This window comes from Rhinolophus ferrumequinum, chromosome 15 (genome assembly GCF_004115265.2).
Source record: "Rhinolophus ferrumequinum isolate MPI-CBG mRhiFer1 chromosome 15, mRhiFer1_v1.p, whole genome shotgun sequence".
In the NCBI taxonomy this organism is placed as follows: Eukaryota; Metazoa; Chordata; class Mammalia; order Chiroptera; family Rhinolophidae; genus Rhinolophus; species Rhinolophus ferrumequinum.
The window spans coordinates 38,105,049-38,127,488 of record NC_046298.1 but is presented as its reverse complement, the minus strand read 5'-3'; the positions used below and the strand labels follow the sequence as shown (position 1 = coordinate 38,127,488).

General features: G+C 48.5%; 3 protein-coding genes and 1 pseudogene across 4 annotated transcripts; 3 read left to right on the top strand and 1 right to left on the bottom strand.

Moving 5' to 3' along the window:
- Positions 1-183: 183 nt before the first annotated feature.
- Positions 184-7,444, top strand: LGALS4 (galectin 4). Of its 2 annotated transcripts, XM_033127073.1 has the most exons (10): positions 184-426; positions 767-855; positions 2,158-2,362; positions 4,306-4,440; positions 6,043-6,069; positions 6,194-6,235; positions 6,414-6,443; positions 6,731-6,819; positions 6,959-7,124; positions 7,204-7,444. In XM_033127073.1, the coding sequence occupies exons 1-10, from the start codon at positions 382-384 to the stop codon at positions 7,348-7,350; spliced, it is 975 nt and encodes a 324-aa protein (XP_032982964.1). In that variant the 5' UTR covers positions 184-381; the 3' UTR covers positions 7,351-7,444. The 2 variants fall into 2 exon arrangements, with proteins under 2 accessions (XP_032982964.1, XP_032982965.1); XM_033127074.1 differs by lacking the exon at positions 6,043-6,069 and having other exon boundaries at positions 195-426.
- A 1,709-nt stretch (positions 7,445-9,153) lies between these two features.
- LOC117035352 (HAUS augmin-like complex subunit 2) lies at positions 9,154-10,158 on the top strand (annotated as a pseudogene).
- Positions 10,159-10,998: 840 nt separating this feature from the next.
- Positions 10,999-12,490, top strand: LOC117034308 (uncharacterized). Its single transcript, XM_033127071.1, has 2 exons — positions 10,999-11,559; positions 11,898-12,490. The coding sequence occupies exons 1-2, from the start codon at positions 11,383-11,385 to the stop codon at positions 12,321-12,323; spliced, it is 603 nt and encodes a 200-aa protein (XP_032982962.1). The 5' UTR covers positions 10,999-11,382; the 3' UTR covers positions 12,324-12,490.
- A 71-nt stretch (positions 12,491-12,561) lies between these two features.
- On the bottom strand, positions 12,562-14,919 carry LGALS7B (galectin 7B). Its single transcript, XM_033127072.1, has 4 exons — positions 14,815-14,919; positions 14,339-14,427; positions 13,380-13,581; positions 12,562-12,737 (listed from the first exon to the last, which is right to left on the bottom strand). Exons 1-4 carry the CDS (start codon positions 14,827-14,829, stop codon positions 12,624-12,626), a joined length of 420 nt encoding a protein of 139 aa, XP_032982963.1. The 5' UTR covers positions 14,830-14,919; the 3' UTR covers positions 12,562-12,623.
- Positions 14,920-22,440: the final 7,521 nt, after the last annotated feature.

Sequence of the window (22,440 nt, the reverse complement as noted above, 5' to 3'; positions counted from 1 at the left end):
CTCACCCTTCCTCTGCTAACAAAGGTTTGGGCAGGGTTTTATGGATCCTGATAAGGCGCTGGCAGAGCCGAAGTTCACTAGCACTTCCTCTTTGCAGAAGGACCTAGAGGAGGGGTCCCTGACCTGAGTCCCCCAGGCCTGGCCCAGACGATCTGGGTTCTGGCTGGTTACCACTCAGGCTGGTGAGAGAAGGGAGACCAGAAGCTGCCTTAGCAGCAGACATGAGCCTGGGATGCCCAGAAAGAGGATCCCTGTGGACCCTGACCTGCCGGCCACTCCCTTATCCTCAGGTATAAGAGCAAGCCACCACCTGCCATCTGTCATCATTCCCCACTCCTTCAGCTCTTCTCACAGGACCAGTCACCAGCCCAGCCTCTCAAGATGGCCTATGTTCCAGCACCCGGCTACCAGCCCACCTACAACCCGGTGAGATACCCACCCAGGCTTTAACTCAGGCCACGGCTTAGCTCCACTCTGACCCCCACACGCCAATTTACTCTCACCCTGAACCTCAGAGGTGTCCAACTGACCCCTGGATCTGATTTATCCAATACTGACCCTGAGGCTTGATTTTCTCCCACCATGTCCCTCAGGCTATTCGTGTCCATATCTAACTCACAGCCCTCTTCATCTTCACGCCAATCCCTCACCTCTGAGTTCCCTCTCCCTCGCTTAAGGGAGTGGGGGAGGCGGGCTTCTGGATGAGGGGGTTAAGGCTGCAGTAGGGGGATGGCCTTCGAGGCTCTTCACTTGGCCCTTTCTACAGACGCTGCCCTACAACAAGCCCATCCCTGGCGGGCTCAGCGTCGGAATGTCCATTTACATCCAAGGAGTAGCCAGCGAGCACATGCAGAGGTAAGACCCTCCCCCAGGCCAGGCTCGGCTGGGCCAGGGCCTATAAACAGGGGGCTTCTGGCCTCTTCCCTTCCTCCACCCTGGTTGGGGAGGGGCTTATGCCACCACAGCCAATGGCCAAAGACCAGCCCTGGTCTGGGGAGTCCAGGGCTTGGTGATCAGATCAGGAGGGGAGCTTTGGGGACTGGGAAGGGCTAGGGAAAGGTGGCCCCAGACCTGGGCCATTACATTGGCAATGATGGGTGTGATAGCATGAATGAAGATCACAGGCCCAGAGCTGGGCCAGCTCTGTCACTTACCAGCCATGTGATTGGTAAAGCTACTGTACCACTCTGTGCTTTAGTTTCCCATCTGTAAAATGGGGTTGTTTTAAGGATTCAGTGTGTAAAAGATGCAGAACTGGAGTGTAAGCACTAAAAGAAGTCCTAGCTTTTTTTTATGGCCTTAAAATGATGATACTAATTGAACTGACCTCACAGGATTATTGCTTCTTTGTTTATTGTTTCTTTGCTTATTGAGTGCCCACTTTCTGCCTGGGCACTGGGGACAGAGCAGTCAACAGTACAAAGGTCACTGCCCTCATGGAGATGACATCCTAGTAGAGGAGAAAGATAAAAAATAAATAAATGAAGTATATCAAACAGTGATAAGTGCTATGGAGATAAATAAGGAGGAAATGGAGATGGGTAGTGGATGTGAGTGGGAGGGGCGTGTCATTCTCCCTTTAAACTGGGTGGCCCTGGAAGGTTTCCCTGGGAAGGGAACATTCCAGCAAAGAACTGAAGGAGGTTGAGAGAGGAAGCCTGGGGTGTATCTGAGGAAAGGGCAATCCAGGCTGAAAGAACAGCCAGTACAAAGGCCCTGAGACAGGTGTGTGCCTGCCTCATGGAATAACTTTGGGGGTGCTGGCATAAGGGGAGGTGCTCCGACTTGGCTGTTCACAGGGTGTCTGTGGGGAATGACGAGGGAGGGAGCAGGGAAACCGGAACTGATAGATGTAGGAACCCTACATCTTAGCACAGTGCCTGGCCCATGGTGACCAAGGGTGAAATGCAGAAGTGCCGGGGGCAGTCCTGTTGGAAGTTGGAGGAGATAGGGCGGGGTCTAGCAAGGAAAGGGATTGAGTGAAGGGGTGGTATTGGTTATCTGCCTGCTGGAATTCAGGGGCAAGACCTCCCCCTTCAGTCTTGGGTCAACAGAGCCAAGGTCTCCTTGTCAGAGATCTTGGAACAGGGTGGGACACAGCCGACTTCCCTGGGCTTGCAAGTGGGGCCACGGTAACAGCCCTTGGATTCCCGCCAGGTTCTCTGTGAACTTCAAGGTGGGACAGAACTCCGCAGCGGACATCGCCTTCCACTTCAATCCCCGCTTTGATGGCTTGGACAAGGTGGTCTTCAACTCGCAACAGGGCGGCGAGTGGGGCAAGGAGGAGAAGAAAAGGAGCATGCCTTTCAGCAAGGGCTCCCCCTTCGAGCTGGTGTTCATGGTCCTGGCGGAGCACTACAAGGTCGGAGCTGGGGGCGGGGCCTCGCCTCCTCCCTCCCTCCTCCCTCTCCCTTCCCCTTCCTCCCTCCCCCCTCTCTGTTTTTCCTCTCTTCCCCTCCTTACTCCCCTCCTGCCTCGCTTTTTTCTTTTTCTTCTTTCCTGCCTATTACAAATTTTATCTTTTATCTCTTTTTCTCATCCCCATTCTTCCACTGCGGAGTGGCTTCTGACAGGTTTAATGTGTATCACCTTGTTCCTTTGGGTTCTTGTGAAATGTATAGTTTTGCTATTACAGAGAACTCGAAACACACACACAAAACGAAGCATAGGGTACAGTGAACCCTTCAGCTCTTTGGCCAGCGGCAATAGTTGTCAACTGGAGGTCTCTCTGCTTTCATCCTTAACTCACACTTTCCCTCATATTATGTAAAAGCAAATCACAGAGATGATACAATTTCATTTAGTTTTTATAAACACAGTCACAATACCGTTCTCACACCTAAAATACTGACAGTCCTTCCTTAGTGTCGTCACATATCCAGTCAGTGTTCAGTCGTTTCATAAATGCCTTGTTTGCTGTTTTCTGCAGCTTGTTTGAATCAGGATCAAAATGAAACCCACACATCGTGACTGATTACTATTGTGCAAGTATTTTTGTGTGTATTACTGAAGTGTGACCCAGGTACAGAAACGTGCATATGTACACAGCTCACATTTTTTCACAAAGAGAACAAACACATCTGTGTAACCGGCCCCGAGGTTCTGAAACAGAACTCCTCCAACCCTGGAAGCCTCCTCATGTCCCTCCCAGTCTCCCTGTCCCCAGGGGTGACCTTTATCCTGGATTCTCTTAGCCTAGATCTGTTTCTGTGCCTTTGCGTTTTTAAGGACACATGTACTCAGAGCTGCACTGTTCCTTCTGCTTGTCTCACTCATCATTTGTGTGTCAGAGCCCCCGTGTTGCCCTGTCACACCTGGTCTGTGCCTTCTGATGGTTATGCAGGACTCCCAGCATCCCTGCTCTGAGTTCACTTTGTCCCTGCTCCCCATATGACACGGTCCTGGACAACCTGGGCACATACATCCCACATAATCTACTTACATCCCCATACATCCCCCATGCGAGGTGTCTCCTAGAAGGGAACTGCAGGGCTGGACAACCTACCTGGACTTTATTTGCCCTCCTGTGGGCACCAGATTTCTTACCTCATCACTGGTGGTTAACATCATGGTTTGAGGTTGGACAGATCAGGATTTGAGTCTGGGCTTTGCCACTCCCCAGTGTGTGACCTTGGGTTGGTCACTCTACCGCCTGGAGCCTCCGCTTTCTCGAACAATAGGGGCAATCCCTTGTCCTGCTTCATGGAGCTGTTGAGAGAATCACCATGTTGACATCAGCATGTAAAGCACTTAGCATGGAGGAAGCACGCCGTCCTGTGGAGCTGGCTCTGGGCCTTTGCTTAGCGCTGTAACTAGAACCATGATGACTTAAAGTGCAGAGATACGATTACAAGCCAAGGCTCTCCACAGAATTTCCCTAGTGCCTCTCACGTGCCTTGCTGGGTTTTAATCTGCCCAACAATCCCAGAGCGAGCCCTCATTTGACACATGAGGAAATAAGGGCTCAGAGAGGTGAAGTGACTTACTTGAGGTCACACAGCCAAGACAAGTCAAAACTAGACTTCAAACTCAGCAATTTCGTGCCAAAACCAGGACTCAGACTCTCTTCTCTCCTGATTTCCATCCCTAGCCTAAATTCTCTATTCTTTCCCATCCACCAATCTGTGAGCTGATTTTGACCCCTGTTTGACCTCTGACCTATGGACTCAAAGGTTCCTGACTCTGAGTCTGTCCCAGCTCACCCCCAAGATTTTGAACCCAAGTTTAAAAGATCCCTGTACCCTGCTTCCTGTCTCTACCTTTCCCAGGTCATGGGTGCTGATCTGACCTTCCCCTGCCCTCCAGGTGGTGGTAAATGGAAATCCGTTCTATGAGTTTGGGCACCGGATCCCCCTGCAGATGGTCACCCACCTGCAAGTGGAGGGGGACCTGGAGCTTCAATCAATCAACTTCATCGGAGGCCGACCTGCCCCAAACCAGGTGTGTGGGGTCTCCCTTTCATATTTGCTTCCTTCTTTATTTCATTCATTCCTGCATTTGTTAATTTCCTGAGCACCTGCTCTGTGCCAGTCCTTTTGCTGGGTGATGCCATGGACCTAGAGGTGATTGAGACAGTCTACTGTGTCACCAGATGTTGTTGGCCACAAGTGGTCAGGGCCAGGATGGGAGACATACAGGAGCTTTGGGGCGTCATAAGGATGGGCTTCCTGGAGGAGGAGGTGTGTAAGTTGAGTCAGGAAATGAAGATAAGAAGGAACAAAAACCAAGAAATAGCAAACAAGTTCATGAGACGTTCCCTAACATCATTAGTCCCCTGGGAAAGTCACTGAAAATCACACAAGTTACCCCTACACCCACCAGAAGAGCTACAATGAGAAAGGCCCACAGTACCAATAGTTGGGGAGGCCGTAGACTGACCCACGTTCAACATTTCTTGGAAAAGTACTGGACATCGTCTGTGAAAGCTGAACAAACATGCAGCCAACCACTTAGAAATCCCACTCCCAGGTCTGCAATGAACAATGTTCACCAGAACGCATGCACTGGAACTACTCAGGGAAGCCCAAACTCCAGACGCTTGTTTTTCAGCCGAAGGCTCCACACTCCCAACCTGTAAGCCCCCCAGCACCTCCAAGGAGAAAGTGCTCTGATGAGCATGAGACCCATTTTACAGATATGGGGACTGAGGCACAGAGAGTTTAAGTAACTTGCCCAAGGTTACGAAGCCAGTAGATGGCAGAGCCATGGGGTCCGTGCTCAGACTGCTCCTCTCCCTACTGGATGAGGAAACGTTGGGAATGGCGTCATCCGTAAGGCAGCCGAGGACCTATGTGCTTCATTTATCTATCAAGCTTCATCAATGCATTTTAAAAAGGAAAACAACAATAAACCTATTTTTAAAGGGCCTTCAGAATAGCTGACACAAAATGGGAGTCAAGGCCGAAAGGACTTCACTAGAAAGAGGAGGAAACAGAGAGAAAGAGAGAGTGAATAATAGTAAACAAGGGAAGGGGAAGGTGTTCCAGGTAGGAGGAATCACCTGTGAGAAGGTGTGGGTGAGTGAGAGCAACAGGGACATAGAGACAGAAACTGAGAAATGGAAGGAGAGAGACACGCACAGACTGAAAGAGACGGAGACAGACAAGTGAGAGAGACAGGAACTTGGCTGGGTCAAAGGACTCGGCATTGCCCCAGTGGTGGGCACGTGGAAGGAGGGGCACGTGGTGGTTGGGGATGAGGTGAACAGGGTATTGTGTACACTTTATCATGCAGCTTCTGAGTTGAGGGGGACAGAGAGGGGCTGATGAGGGTCCTGGGACAGCAGGAAGCCAGAATAGGGAAGGGTACAAGAACAGAATTTATCAGCCTTGTCCAAAAGGGTGGAATGAGATTCACTGCCCCCTGGAGCTCCCTGAACATGGCGAGTCCCTCTCCATTAATGAGCCATCTGGGTGCCACCCTTTGATCCCAGAATTCCTTTGGATGGTGGTGGTTGCCTGCCCCGGGACAGGCATCCTTGACACCCTCTAGTCCTTAGTTTGGGGTGCCTCTCATTGTGTCCCTCTCTCTCTGTGCCCATAGACACCCATGGTTATCCCGGCATACCCAGTAAGTACCTGCTGTTGGGTGATGAATTTCCCCTTGAGGTGGAGGTTTGGCGACTGAGGAGGTCTCGGACAACCAAAGGACCCTAGTCCCCCTCACCATTCCTGCCTTCTGTCTATCCATATAGGGTCCCGGAGGGTCCTGCCAACTGCCGCCGAGTAACCTGCCTGTAAGTGGGAAGACTGTGTGGCTATCTGGTGGAGGGGTGGTGAGAATTGGGGGCATCCTAGAGGCTTGATCTTCAGTGGAAATAATCCAGCACCTAGAGACACACCTATATGTGGTAGATGTGCCACAAATATTTGTCAAATATTATAGGATAATATTTCTTCTTCCTCCCTTCACAGACCATGGAGGGACCCCCAACCTTCAACCCGGTAGGCATCCTGCGGGAGTTGAATGTCCTGTTGTGGGCGACTTGTGGGGAAGTGGGCACTGATGGTGGCTAGGAGGCCCAATCCACAGGGAGCCCTGGAAGGGTAGGAAAGACTGGGCAGAGGGCCTTTGGAATGGGAAGTGAGAAGAGGGTGGGGTTGGTGTCAGGGTGGGGCAGGGGACAGGGATTGGGGGCATTTCCCAAGAAGTGTAGGGGCCCCTCTCTGAAAATGTGTTCCTGCTTCTGGTGACCTGAGACATGATGGGACCCGATGTTCTCTTCCCACAGCCCGTGCCATTTGTGGGAAGACTGCAAGGTGGCCTTACAGCCCGAAAAACCGTCATAATCAAGGGCTATGTACCCCCCACAGGCAAGAGGTACAGAACTGAGACTGAGGTGGGGATCCCCAGTCCCCCTCCTTCCTCAGACCCAGGAGTCCAGTCCCCAGCCCCTTCCTTCCTTGGGGAACCAGGTGCTATCACCCTGGTTGACTCCCATCATCCTCTCTGTCCCCAGCTTTGACATCAACTTCAAGGTGGGATCCACAGGGGACCTGGCTCTGCACATTAACCCCCGCATGAACGAAAATGCCGTAGTTCGGAACAGCTACCTGAATGGCTCCTGGGGGTCCGAGGAGAGGAAGCTCTCCTACAACCCCTTTGGTTGTGGACTGTTCTTTGAGGTGAGTCTGGATCTCTTTCCCCCGTTCCTCCAAAGCCTCCATGCGGGCCCTGGCCTCATGCCCGCCCCTGTCCCTACAGCTGTCCATTCGCTGTGGCATGGATCGCTTCAAGGTTTACGCCAACGGCCAGCACCTCTTCGACTTCTCCCATCGCCTTTCGGCCTTCCAGAGGGTGGACATGCTGGAGATCCAGGGTGATGTCACCTTGTCCTACGTCCAGATCTGATCTATTCCTGGAACCATAACCCCCGGCAACACGGAAATCAAGATTCCATAAGACTCCCTTCTAGGCCCCTAATAAACTCGCTGAAGGTGTCTCATAAGTGTCTGTGACTCCATTCACCTCCCTCACGGTTCCTTCCTTCCTGGTTCAATCATGCACGGTCCATTCAGCCATCCAAGCACCTATTTATCCATCCTTCCATCATAATGAATCGAGGTACCTACCCCCCAACCCAGACAGTGACCTTAGGGCCTACGTGTATCCACGCTTTCACTCCTCGCAACAATTGTTATCATCCACAATCAAGATTGAAGGAGGGAGCACCTCTAATGACTCTGCAGAAAATATAAGAATTACAAGGGAGTATTATGAACAAGTTTAAACCAACAAATTAGACAACTTAGATGAGAACAAATTCCTAGAAAGTCAGAAGTGATCTAAACTGACTAAAGAAACAGAAAATGTTTTTTTCTCCATAGAAACATTAACAAAATTTTCATATAACTATTCATCACAATTTATTTGAAAATTAAAAAGACCTAGAGTAGTCAAAACAATTTTGAAGTTAGAATACTTTTTATTTTTAATTTTATTGGGGAATATTGGGGAACAGTGTGTTTCTCCAGGGCCCATCAGCTCCAAGTCGTTGTCCTTCAATCTAGTTGTGGAGGACGCAGCTCAGCTCCAAGTCCAGTCGCCCTTTTCAATCTTACTTGCAGGGGGTTGCAGCCCACCATCCCATGCAGAAAGTGAACCCTCAACCTTGTTGTTAAGGTTGTAAGGACCCTACGTTTACACGAAATTTTAGAGCAGGACAAACTACTTTGTGATGACAGACGTATCAGTCACGGCCAGGTGCCAAGGGTGTGCTTGGGCAGGGGTGATGGAAAGGTCCTGTGCCTTGACTGTGGTGCTGGGCACACACCGTATGGATTTGTCAAAATTCATGGACCCTTACACCTAGAAGGAGTAGATTGTATTGTATTACATTACACCTCAATAAAGTTGATATTAAACAAAACAAAATAAACCACGGTTTCCCAGGGGTTTAGACTTCAAGCTATGGGAGGTCTAAATAAGTTCACCTGATTCTGGTGTCTGCTCCGCCATCTATGTGATGTGTGACCTTGAACAGGTCACTTATCCTTCTTGTGCTTCAGATGTCTCATTTGCAAAATAGGAATAATAACAGTAGCTACTTCAGAGGGTCATTTTAAGGATAGAAAGAATGGCTAGTGCAGTGACTACATATAGCAGGGACTCAGAAAATGTTAGCTATAGAGACATATATGTATACATATATATACATATAATATGAACCCCGATTTCCCCCAAAATATAGTATAAATTATTATAGAAAAAAGACTAGAAGGAAACACACTAATGTAGTCAGAGTGATTCAGAGTGGTGAAATGGTGGGTAATTTTAATTTTCTTATTAAAAATCTTGCATGAAGTATGCACGCATTTTATAATCTGAATGGAAATTATTAAAAAAAGGTAAAAAGCTACTGGCTGACCTAGGTCCAAGGACGCTCACTGCAGTATAGTTAGGTTTTAGTGGGTGATGTGACACCACCAGACATCCAAGAGGACTCAAGTGATATTCATTATGTTCCTCCTTGTGATGGAGCACTGAGCAGCCAGCAAAGTGAATGAAGTTGGACACATATTTATAGCTAAGTGACATAAACAAGGTCAGCGGGTGGGGGATGCCACTGTTTGTGCAACGAGGGAAAAAAAACTACATATATATGTGCCTAGAAGTGCACTGAGATTTTTGGAAAGATACATAAGAAATGAAGACATGGGTAATAGTTTACTCTCATAAAGGAGGACTTTCTTTTGTATAAATGTATGTGTGTGTGTGTGTGTGTGTGTGTGTGTATATATATATACATACACATATATATATGACAGGAAGTTGTAAGTACAGTACATTTTTCGCCTACACCCATTGGTTGCCAACATGCTTCCTAATTATCTTCAAATATATTTTTGTTTATTTTCTACAAACGAGAACATTCTCCCTCATGTCCACTGTGAGGCAACGGTGTAAATCAAGAAATTAATACCTAGGCCGCTCGGGGAGGTGTGTCTCAGCCACGGAGGCCGTGAATCCGTGGAACCCGGCGTCTGCGCCAAACGCTGCTGGGCTACTGCTAGGCCATTTCGTAGCATCGGCGTTGGTCACTCACGAGATGTTAAATATTATCTAAGACATCAGCTTCTTGCTTTGTGAACTTCTCCAGACTATAGCACATCACAAATATTCAAGCTGAAATCAATGAAAAAAACCTGGAAATTGAACTTCTAAAACTAGAAAAAGATACAGCTGATGCTGTTCATGCTTCCTTTTTGGATGAAGTATCATATTCTGCAAAGTAGGAATAATCATTTGGAAGCAGTGCTAAAAGAGAAGAGGTCCCTTAGGCAAAGACTATTGAAACCTATGTACCAGGAAAACCTGCCTACTGAATCTGCTTAATCACAGATACATGGCACAGTTGCTGAAGTTGGCAGTGACTTTCATTGAGAGATTAGAAACCCATCTTGAAACAATTAAAAATATCCCTCATTCTAAATCTAAAGAAAATGAGCAAAGCTTTAGCAAAGATGAATATTTTGGTGACTAAGACAGAAGAACTGGCAGAAAATATACTCTAAGTGTTGAAAACAACAAAAGGAAGTTTCTTTTTGTATCACCAGAATATTAGCTGATGAAAATTATCTTCATAAAGACTGGTTCACTGATCCTTCTGTTCTCACACTCCTTAACCCAAGAAGACCTCCCAACACAGTGGATGAGTAAAGTAGTTGTTCATAAAAAAGCAGGATCATTGCCAAAAAATATCCTACTAAAACAACCAGAGATCATGTTTTGAAGCCGATTTTACTGACGTTTGCAAATGGGATATAGAAGAGTGGTAATAATATCTTAAACATTGCCTAAACACTTAAGCAAAACTTTTAGTTGTATTTCATCAGAAATCTGTCCAAGTCTAGCCTTGGTTTCAAATACCTTCCTATGCTTTTTTTTCTTCATGTGATTTCATATATATATATATATATATACACACACACACACACACACACACACATATATATATACGTATATATACATATACGTGTATATATATATATATATATATATATAAAATGTCACGTATCATGTCACAAATATTGATATGCCTGGTTGTTTTGGTTTTATTTTTGTATTTTGTTTATTATGTCTTTTTCAAAATAAAAAATAAATCTCTAATTTCTAACTAAAAAAAGAAAAAGAAAGAAAGAAAAAGAAAAGAAATTAATACCCTAGATAGCTACCAGCTAATCTGAGGACCCCCAACCACGTTTACCATCTGTGCCAATAATTCTACTTTTTACTACATACTTCTGAAATTTGTACCATATGTACATGTTATCCTTACAAAAATTTATATATATACTTGGCAAAGGCAAATAAAAGTGCAAACCAAGTCATTCAACGACCAGGGGAATTCAGACTTTCCTGGGTTTTTCCACTGGGAGCGGTGACCCCTTGTGAAAAGTTGATGCAAGTGGGCGTTTTTAAAATGGAGCCAGAGCAGCCCTTCCAGAGGAGCTGCCTTGCATGTCTTACTCCCAGAACCTTTGGAATGTTTGAACCGGGCAAAATAACCTTTGGACTGGGCCAGATCAGCAACGTCTTCCAAACAACTGTTTGCAAAGCTAACAGGAAAACAGATCTCTTGACCATAAAAACAGATAACTCTGACGTTCTTTAGAATTACTAACCAGCCACGTATGTATAGCTAAAGATTAACTAACTTCTCGTGCTAGCACCAACCTAAATTCCTTTTTTCTATTCATGTAACTATTTCCCTTCCGTTTTCTCATAAAAACACTTTGTCTTCACTCTGAAATCGGGACACCATTTGGGTTTCTACTTGGATCTATGCCCCCAGTTATAATTCTGTGATCTCAAACGTTTGTTGCCTCGTTTTATGGCTTTTTATTTTGGGCTTAGCACCCTCGTTCCACAGCCCACCCAAAGATGTACTCTCAAGGGCCAGGCATGGGGTGGGGAAGCTCAAGGATCAGCAACACCGGTCCTGAAAAGGCTCAGCCCCAGCTCCCCGCGGGGCCTAGCTTCTCACCACCCAACGTTCGTTTCCTGTTAAGTCCGGACCCGCACGGCTACGTCGGCAGCCGCCCTCAGGGAAGGAAAAAGGTATGTCACAAAGTACGCAGATTCCTGGCCTGCAGCCCCTGTCACATCCCGCCGGGGCGGGGCTCAGGACTTTCCCGGGACGCGGGACCCAAGCCAGGGTGTGGGGCTAGCACGCTGCCACCGGTCGGGCTCCATCCCACAGCCCAGACACACGCCGATCCGAGTGCCTCGCGGAGGGTGCGGGGCTCGGGGTGCTCGCGTGGTCCTGGCTACCCCCACCCCCAACCTCGGCCGTTTGATGGCGACGAGCAAGCCCCCTGACACCAGATAATCATCACCTGGAGGTCGGGGGTAAACTGGGCGTCTGTCCCACAGCGCCCGCTCCCCTTCCTCTCCAGAACCACTCGGGGAAGCCGAGGGGAAGAATTGTGGGCTTTGGTCACAACACCACAGCGGGGACAGAGCAGCCCGGCTCTTCGCGTCCCCGATCCCCCTGCAGGGCCCTGCCTCCTCGGTGCGCGTCTGCCTCGGGGCGCACACGGGCTGGGGCCTGTCCGGACTCAGGGACAGATGGGAGGGACAGGGCGACACGCGGATCCATTCCCCAGCCCGGCCCCGCCCGAGCGTCTCCAGGCAAAGAGAGATCAGGGGAGCCCGGAGAGGTGGGAACGAGAGGGACGCACGTGGGTCTGAGAGATCTCAGGCCCCGCTCCGCGAGGTTAGGGTCTTCAAGGGGCCAGTCGTGTGGGGCCTCGGCCCCGTTTGAAGATGGTCGGAGTAGAGCTCGGTTAGATCCGCGGAAGGGACACTCCGGGAGGGCTTGAGCCCCCTAATTCCACCAGATCACCCAATATCATGACCACCTGGTGCTTTGCAAAGTGCTGCAGGAGGACCAGCCCAAGCGGTCCAGACAAGGAGCTGCCTGGCTGATTGAGGCCCCGACACCCCCTCGGCCACGGAATTGCTGTGTGACCCGAGTCAGCGTCCAACCCTCTCTGAACTGCTTTCCAACCTTCTCTGAACTGCTTTCTTCGTCTACATGAAGGAGACAGAGACACAGAGGAGGTGCCCAGGGCTATGACTTTATTTGCCATCCAGGCCCGGGACTCTGTCCCCGCGCCCGCTCAGAAGATCTTCACAGACTCCAGCTGCAGGTCGCCGCCCACCTCCATCACGCGCACGTGCTCGGGCTGGATGCGGTAGTGGAAGTTGTGGAATTCCGAGTCTTCGACCACCACCTGCAGGGCCGAGGGGTCGGTGCTTAAAGTGGCCGAGGCCACTGCGGGGCTCCTTCCCGACTCGGACCCGCGCAGTGTGACTGGGCGACCACATCACCCGCCTGGCCCCAGGTCCCCAGTGGGAAAACCGCCAAATGTTCATCTAACCCCTTGTCCTGAGGATGCAATGAGTTGACTGTTGGTACATGAGCGCTTTGTAAGTGTTTGCGGTAGGTGTTATTACCACGAACACGGCGTCCACTGCCTCACTCCGGACGCGGACGCGCAGATTTAAAGTGGCGAACGGCTGGGTGGTGGAGGGTCTGCAGAGACCGCTCCCGCTCGCACTTGTTTCTGAGCCCTGTCTCCCAGTCCATCCTTGCCTCTGCCGCAGAGCCCTGACCTCAGGTGGCACTGAACAGGGAGTAGGGTCCTGGGTGGAAGTCGGGGCCACGCCTCCGCTAGGACCCCCACCCTCTGGGCACTTGGCTCTTACTCGCTCTGTCCCTGCCCTGCATACACTTGCCCTCTCACACCAGTGGGGTTGCGCCACGGGAGTGAGAGGGACTGGGGACAACTGCCCGGCCTTGGCCACGCCTTTGCTCCCCACCTCCACGAGGGCCTTGCTGGCCTCCAACGCCCACGCGTGTGGCAGAGACTCACCTTGAAGCCTTCCTTGGTGGAGATGAGGAGCACGTCGAAGGGCTGTCCACGCTGGAAGGGAAAGCCATGGCCACGCTCCTCCTTGCCCCAGGTGCCCCGTTCCTTGGTGTTGAAGACCACCACGGACTGGTCCAGCCGGGGGTTGAAATGCAGAGCGGCGTCAGCATCCTTTTCGTCACTGCACAGCAGGTTTACATGAAACCTGGTAAAAGGGAGATGGGGGAGGGGTGGCATGCAATAGAGGTCAAGAGCCATGAACCACCAGAGCAAGATCAAGAGCTAATGGATTGGGACTCACCACGCCAGAACACTCCCAAATTACAGGAAACTAGTATGTCACACACCACAGAGGGGTTGTGGATGGTGGCCAAGGAGCCAACGATAGGGTGGCCAAACAGTTATTGAAGGCCTGGACACAATCCACCTAGCAAGGATCACTATATTATGACCTGGGTCCCATTTCCACAGCCTGGGACTCGACAAGGAGTCTGGTGCTGATGGCCAGGGCACTCTGGATTCCCAGGGCATCCCCAAATCCCAGAAGGCTGAGAACAATACCGGGGATCCCAAGATTTACAGGCACCCTATTTCCAGGAACTTTGAAGTTCCCAGACCCAGGAAGTCATAGGAGTGATTGCTTAGGCCTTCCAGGTGCCCAGGACACCCCCAGATCACAGGACGTATTTCCAAAGTTCCTGGGGACAAAATCTGGAAGTCATAGGACTATAGGTAGGAACCCTGACATTGTCCTGGACCCCAGCTCCACAGTTAGGAGACGAAGGTGTGAAGACCTCAGGTTCCAGAAGCTTGGAAATGGCCTGGGAATTCCAAGACCCCTGGTGTGCAAAGGTGACCCTGGGGCCCTCACATCTCAGCTGTAAGAAGTCGGGCTCACATGAGCCTGGAGAGCTCCCAGCACCCTCTTACCTCGGGGGCATGGGATCACACTGAGGTCTCACCTGCCAGCTTTATCAGGGACAACACCACGAATTCTCATCACGGTGCCGACTCTGACGCCCTCGGGCAGCGAGGTCTTGTGGGGCACATTCTGCAAAAGCCAGGGTGTGGGGGCGAGTGAACCAGGGCCACCCCAGGAGAAAACAACCAGGACGCTGACCAGCAGAAACAGAGAAGAAAGGGCACAGAGAGAAGAAAAGAAAGTCAGAGACAGGGAAGGGGTTGGAGAGTGAAACACAAAGAATTCAGAGAAAAATATTCAAAGAGAGAGAAACCAAGAGGAGGCACCAGGAGAAGTTGGAAGTGATAGGATAGGTTGGGTCCACCCAGAAACCAGCGCCCAAACACTTCATAGCACACCAGAACACCCACTTTCTCTTTTGGAAAAGGTGAGCTCAGCCAGGCCCCAGCCCCTCTCCTAGTCTGGAGCAACCTTGGGTCCAAGATCCTCCCAAGCCCCAGGTCCCCAAACACTCACAGAGCTTCCTGCCATGGCTGCGATGATGGGACTGGCAATGGTGGTGGTGGGTATGGCTGCTGGGACCTTAAGCCAAAGCAGGCGTGGCAGGCCCTGCTGACTCACCCCCCACCCCTTTACACACCCACCACCCACACCTGGCACAGACCCTGTCCCTGGGGCCAGGGTGGCCCAGCACCCTCTTCATAGGGCCCTAGAGCCTCCTGCATTCACTGAGGGGTCCCAGGTGACCTGCCTCTCTCCTTTGGGTCAATAATGATAGAGAGAATTTAATAACAACAATAACAACAACAACAGAGAAGGCTCATCAAGCCACCATCCATCCAGCTTATCTTCCTGCTGCCTGGTACAGAGAAAAACTCTTATGCCCATTTTGTCATGGAAAACTTGAGGCCTGAGAGACTAAATGGGGGGCTGGAACTCTGACTCCTATCCCAGGTTAGGAACTGCTGCTTGGGGCTAGGGTTGTGTCTCCACCGAAATTCCAGTCTATGCTTCTGTAATATAACGGTAACCATGACAACAACAATACTGGAAAAGGGAGCTCTAAGGGGCAGGATTGTGCCTGATGTGCAGTGCTGTACCCTGGTGCCTGGAGCCGCGGTGCCTGGCACACAGTAAGTGCTCAGTAAATATGGGCGAAAGAAGGAAGAAAAAATAACAGCTGCCATTTACTAAGCCTCTGGGTCTGCCGAGCATATGCGAGACTTCACTGATGCACACACACACACACACACACACACACACACACACACGCCGTGAGGGACGGGCATGGATCGCCCCCATGTTAGACAAGGAAACTGAGGCTCAGAAAGAGGAAGCCATTTGCCGAAAGACGTAGCTGTGCAATACTATGGTGCCTGTGTCTCTGGCTTTCTTAGTCTCTGGAACTTCTGTCTCGTTTATTCTGTCTCTGGGAATGCCCTAGTCTCTCTGTCACTGTGTCTGGGTCTCTGTGTCCCAGTGTCTGACTCTGCCTTCCAGGTGTTCCTGTCCTGTTTCTCTCCTTTGCATCTGTCTCTTTTTCTGTCTTCCAGAACTACTACCACTCTCCCACCTGGTTTCAAGACAAGGGGGGTGGAGTGTGGGGGTGTCCTAGGACCCACCCAACCCTCAGACCAAGGAAGAGAACAAAGTGGGACCCTCCACCCAGGCCCATTTCCAGACCCCATAGCCCAAGACTCAAAAAGAGGAATCTAGAATAGGAAAGGTATGGCGGGGCTGTGGGAGAATGCTGAAAGATGATTGTAGAAGGTAGGGGAGAGGGAAGGTGGGGAGCTGAGCAGATACCCCTGCTACAGCCTAGCAGCCCACCTCTTTGCTTCTACTGCCCCACCCCCACCTCCACTCTGCCTCACCCACAGCGGGAAGAGGCCTGGGGCAGAGACTGCTCTGGAATGGAAACTTTGGGTGGAGACAAGCAGACTCAGCCCCTCATGCACTGTCCCCCACGGCTCCCCAAGCCTCCTAGACTCTCCATCCCCCTCACCACACAGGAGGCACCCAGGAAGTGGTGCAGTTGGAGAAGCAAGTGCCTTGGAGAGGGAGGATGGCCAGCTACATTTAGACGAGGGCTACAAGCGCCCCCGTTTTGCAGAGGAGAAAACTGAGCCTTAGAGAGGGGCAGACTCTCAGCAAAAGCTACTCAGCAAGAAGGCGCCAGGGCCTGGGCTGGACCCCAGGTCTGTGTGACAAGGGCATGTCATCGGACTTTAAACAGAGGACAGAGAGGTTTGAGGGTATAGCACCAACAGCTTGGGGTGGAGGGATTCCCAGAACGATGGACTCCATGGCTCTTACCAGTGAGGGTGGCCATTTCTTGTCCCATTTTGTACTGTTACTGTATCCCAGGGACTCATCTTCTCCCTGATTTCCTCATTGTGGCAAGATATTTCTTCACATCTGCCAACCTGCAAATCCAAACTTGACTTTGGTGTTTGGCCAAATGTTTGCACTCATTCTGTTATCAGTTTGATTTCTGGTCCATTTCTCGTAGCTCAGATATTCCCATCTCATTTGATGATTCTCATTCACTTGTGTTATTTATCTTCACATCAAATATGGAAATATATTTTCTTTTTAAATTTGTATTAAAATATAGCTAACTTATATATGTTAGTTTTAGGTATACGCAATAGTTATTCAACACTTATATACTTAAAGAAGTGATCACCATGCTAAGTCCAGCAACCATCTTGACATCATACTATGCTATCACAATATTATTGACTATATTCCCTATACTGTACGTTACATCCCCGTGACTTATTTGTTATATACCTGGAAATTTGGACTTCACATTCCCTTCACGTTTTTCCCCCCTTTTAAAATTTTCAATTACAGTTGACATTCAATATTTTATATTAATTTCAGGTATAGAACATAGTGGTTAGACATTTATGTAATATAAGCAGTGATCCCCCTGACTAGTCTAGTACCCCCCTGGCACTATACATAGTTATTGCCACATCATTGATTATATTCCCTGTGGTTTACTTTACATTCCCATGACTACTTCGTAACAACCAATTTACACTTCTTAATTCCTTCCCCTTTTTCACCCCTCCCCCTCCCATCTGGCAACCACCAAAATGTTCTCTGTGTCTATGAGCTTGTTTTTGTTCTGCTTGTTTATTTTGTTCTTTAGATTCCACATATAAGCAAAATCACATTGCATCTGTCTTTCTCTGTCTGACATACTGCACTCAGCACAATACTCTTGAGATTCATCCACAGATGGCAAGAACACATTCCCTTCCATAGCCGAGCAATATTCTGTACATATGTACCACCTACTCTTTATCCATTCACCCATCGATGGACACCCAGGCTGCCTCCACATCTTGGCCATTGTAAACAGTGTTGCAATGTACATATAGATGAACACGTCCCCTCAAAGTAGCGTTTTGGGTTTCTTTGGATAAATACCCAGAAGTAGGATTACTGGGTCCTTCTTTGTCTTTTGTTATAGCCCTTGTTTTAAAGTCTATTTTGTTTGGTATAAGCACTGCTACCCCAGCTTTCTTTTTTCCTCTCCATTTCCATGAAACATCTTTTCCCCATCCCTTTACTCTCAGCTTGTGTGCCTCCCTCAATCTGAAGTGAGTCTTCTGCAGGCAGCACATGTAAGGGTCCTGTTCTCTCATCCACTCAACCACCCCATCCCCTGATTGGAGCATTCAGTCCATTTATATTTAAAATAATTGTTGAGGGCGGAAGGGTGGCTCAGTTGGTTACAGCGCAAGCTCTGGGCAATGGGGCTGCCGGTTCGATTCCCACATTGGCCAGCGAGCTGTGCCCTCCGCAACTAGAATGAAGTCAATGAGCTGCCTCTCAGCTCCTGGGTGGCCAGATGGCTCAGTTGGTTGGAGCACGGGCTCTCAATAACAAGGTTGCCGGTTCAACTCCTTGACTACTGCAAAGGATGGTGGGCTCTGCCCCCCACAACTAAGATTGAACACAGCACCTTGAGCTGAGCTGTCGCTGATCTCCCGGATGGCTCAGTTGGTTGGAGTGCAGGCTCTCAATCACAAGGTTACCAGTTCTAACCCTGCAAGCCATGGTGGGCTGTGCCCCCTGCAACTAACAACAGCAACTGGACCTGGAGCTGAACTGCGCCCTCCACAACTAAGACTGAAAGGACAACAACTTGACTTGGAAAAGTCCTGGAAGTACACACTGTTCCCCAATAAAGTCCTGTTCCCCTTCCCCAATAAATTCTTTAAAAAAAAGTAAATGTAGTTATTGCCATTTCATAATTCATATTGTTTATCTTTTTTTTTTATCTTAAAAAATTCCCTCTAACATTCCTTGTAATACTGGTTTGGTGGCGATGAAATACTTTAGTTATTATTATTATTATTATTATTATTATTGTTATTATTATTATTATTATTATTATTATTATTATTTTGGTCTGGGAAGCTCATTTAGAAGTCCTTTGATTCTAAATGATAGGCTTGCTGGGTAGAATAGTCTTGGTTGTAGGTCCTTGCTTTTCATCACTTTGAATATTTTGTGCCAATCCCTTCTGGACTGCAAAGTTTTTGTTGAGAAATCAGTTAACAGTATTATGGGAGCTCCCTTGTCAGTAACTAACTGCTTTTATGTTGCTGCTTTTAAGACTTTTTCTTTGTCTTTAACCTTTGGCATTTTAATTATGATGTGTCTTGGTGTGGGCCTATTTGGGTTCATCTTGTTTGGGACTCTCTGCGCTTCCTGAGCTTGTATGTCTATTTCCTTCAGGGAAGTTTTCCATCATTACTCCTTCAAATAGGTTTTCCTTGCTTTCTCTTTTCTCCTTCTAGTACCCCAATGATGCAAACGTTGGTACGATTGATGTTGTCTCAGAGGCCCTTAAACTATCCTTATATTTTTAGATTCTTTTTTCTTTTTCCTGTTCTGATTGTTTTCTGCTACCTTATCTTCTAAATCACTGGTTCGATCCTCTGCTTCACTTAATATATTGTTGATTCCTTCTAATGCATTCTTCATTTTAGTTATTGTATTCTTTATTTCTGACTATATATATTTTTTGAGTATATATATATGTATATATTTGACTATATATATATTTTTGACTATATATATATATTTTCTGACCATATATATATATATATATATTTTTTTTTTTTCCCTATCTGTATTTTTATGTTTCCTATCTCTTTGTTGAAGTTCTCCCTTAGATCATTGAGCATCCTTATAACCAGTGTTTGGGATTCTGCATCTGGTAGGTTGCTTGTCTCCATTTTGTGTAGTTCTTCTTCTGGAGCTTTGGTCTGTTCTTTTATTTCGTACATGTTTCTTTGCCTCCCCATTTTGGCTGCCTCCCTGTATTTGTTTCTATGTATTAGGTAGGGCTATTATATCTCCTGGTCTTAGTAGAGTGGACTTATGTAGTAGGTGTGCTGTGGGGCCCAATGGCACAGTCTCCCTGTTCACTTGAGCCGGGTGCTCCAGGTGTGTCCCTTGTGTGGGTTGTGTGCGCCTCCTGTTGAGCCTCAATTGCTGTTGCACGTCATTGGGTTATGTTGACCCTCAGGCTGGATGGCTATGTGGGCTAGCTGTTACTACAGTGGAAGAACTGTTGTGCAGGGGCTGAATCCTATGGAATAGGATTCATTTTAGCACAGCCCTGGTGCCTGCCCAGTCTGCCCTTGGGTGTGTCATCTTTGGAGGCAGCCAGGTGATGCTCTGGCTCAGTCTGAAGCTGGCCACTGGGTGTGCCAGCCCACAAGGCCTCTTGGGAGAGGCCCTGCTGCAGGCCAAGTTCACCCACAGCCTGGGCCCTGCCCTTCGTGGCCACCCCACACCGGGCTTGGAGGTGGCTCGAAAGGCCAAGCCATGAACTGAGGCTGGCTGCTGCTAGTGCCAAAATTTGGGCTGCTCAGCCAGGCATACGGGACATGCTGAAACCAGCTGCTGCTTGTTTGGGTTTCGTAACCTTTGAGAAAGTTTAGTAAAATCTGTAGCATGTGCCAAGATAGGCCATTTGTATGGAAAAGCTACTAGAAGCAGCTTGGGTGTGCCCGAAAGTTGGGTGGGGCAAGTCTTAGGGAATCACCAGGGCGGGGCAAACAAATGGCATTAGCCAGGTTGATGGGCACTCAGATACGGTGGCTGCCTGCATCTGCATGATGGGAAGGGAAAGGACTCAACAAAGAAACAATGGCTTCTGCCAGTACTTCTGTCTGGGAGAAAGATACCCCACCAGCCCTTATCCTGATGTCATACATCTCAGTTCCTCCCTGTAGGTCCCTGGCACCTTTCAAGCTGCTGCCGCAGTGCTGGAGCTCAGAGCCAATGAATCTGTCAGAAAGTAAGCCCATGTGTAGGCCCTTTAAAAGGAGCACCTGGACCTCCAGCTGCCCTCCACCTCACTCAGCCACAATCTCCTGGTTTTCACAGCCAGTAGTTATGGGGACTTTTCTCCTTAGCACTGGAACTGTGGGCTGGGGAACCTGGTGTAGGTCTGGTACGCCTCACTCCTCTGGGGGGGGGGAACCTCTACAGCTGAGATATCCCTCCTGATTTTTAATGGTCACACATGGGTGTGGGACCAGCCCATTTCCCATCTCCACCTCTTTTACTGGTCTCAAAGTGGCTTATTCTGTATGTCGTTAGTTGTAGAACATTAGTTCAGCTAAACTTTAGGCAATTGTCAATGATGGTTGTTCTGTAGTTGAGTTGTAATTTTGATGTGGTCCTGATAGGAGATAAGCACAACATTTATCTATTCCACCCTCTTACTGGAAATCCTCAGAAATACATTTTCGAGAGCATTGTTTTTCATTGCCAAATAAGTAGAATAGATTTATTTTCCAGTACTCTTTATTCTCAAGCTATACTTCACATTCACAAATTATGTGGATTTTAACAGGATACTTCGATGAGTTTTGACAAATATGTAGACCTGTGCAACCACCATCCCAATCCAGTTTCCTCCAGCCTCCACCTGCCCCAGGACATCACTGTCATTCCTCAGCATTCAATAGTCACAAAGTTCATTTGTCATGAAAAGAAAAAAGAGGAGATTCCAACAGGCTGAGTTGACTGAGTTTTGCCCTCGTTCAGGAAATAACTTTGGTGAAAAGTAGCCAATTACACCCATGGTGTTTGGAGAAATTGAAAATCCCAGGCTCTGTAAATGTCAGCTTCTTGGTGACTGGTTTTTGTTTGTTGTTTGTTTGTTTTGTTCACAGTGAAGATAGCCCAGGGGCCACTTTGGTTTTGTAGATGAACTTTCAAATGAAAAAAAAAATGACACAATAAAAAAATCTGACTTTTTCTTGAGCTAGGAAGCCCACTGGAATCCTTACAGTTCTATTTATCAATATAGTAAGTTCTACCAATGCAATCACTGCCACGTTTGGTTCCTTGATAAACTTAGTTCATTAAAGTCTCAAATATTTTAGGCTGCATGAGGGATTTTTCTTTGGATTGAGTTTGAAGTTTTTCTGTTGCCCAATGAAGTCTCCAAGTCATAAGTTCTTGTACATTTCCTTGCTTGAATTGTAAGCGTACTGTAAGCATTGAATTGTAAGCATACTGAACTCTCCTCAGTTCCTACCTTTCTTCCCTTCCTGCCTCTACTGGACTATTGGATACTACAGCCTTTAGGTGGGTGAGCAAGCTCTTTCTCCTGGGGGTGGGGAGGCCATGGGGGCCTCAGTGGGCTGAGGGAACATTTCTCCCCTGAGGACTGGGTCCTGCTTGGAGGTAAGAGGAGCAGGTGAGGAGGGTGCTCAGCAGAGGGCTGGTCCTCAGGGCCTGTGGTGGGAAGGATAAAGAGGGCAGCAGGAAAGGAGGAGCATAGCCCTCACCAGGGAATAGGCATCTGTGCAGGGCCCACTGAGAGGTGCTGCACTCAGCAGGGCCAAGAGGGTGACCCCTGGGAAGGAAATACAGTGTGTCAGGATGGAAGACCAGAGCCCATTCTCTCACACTCATTAAAGGAGGTACAGATATGGAAAAGGGGCAATGACCACAAACCCTGTGACCTTACATTGGAATTAGAGGACCACATGTGAACTAATGGTTTCATGAGTTGGGTTTCATTTGGGGGTGGGGCCAGTGTCTGTATTTTTAAAAAGTTTATATTTTATTAAAATATAAGTAACATAATAC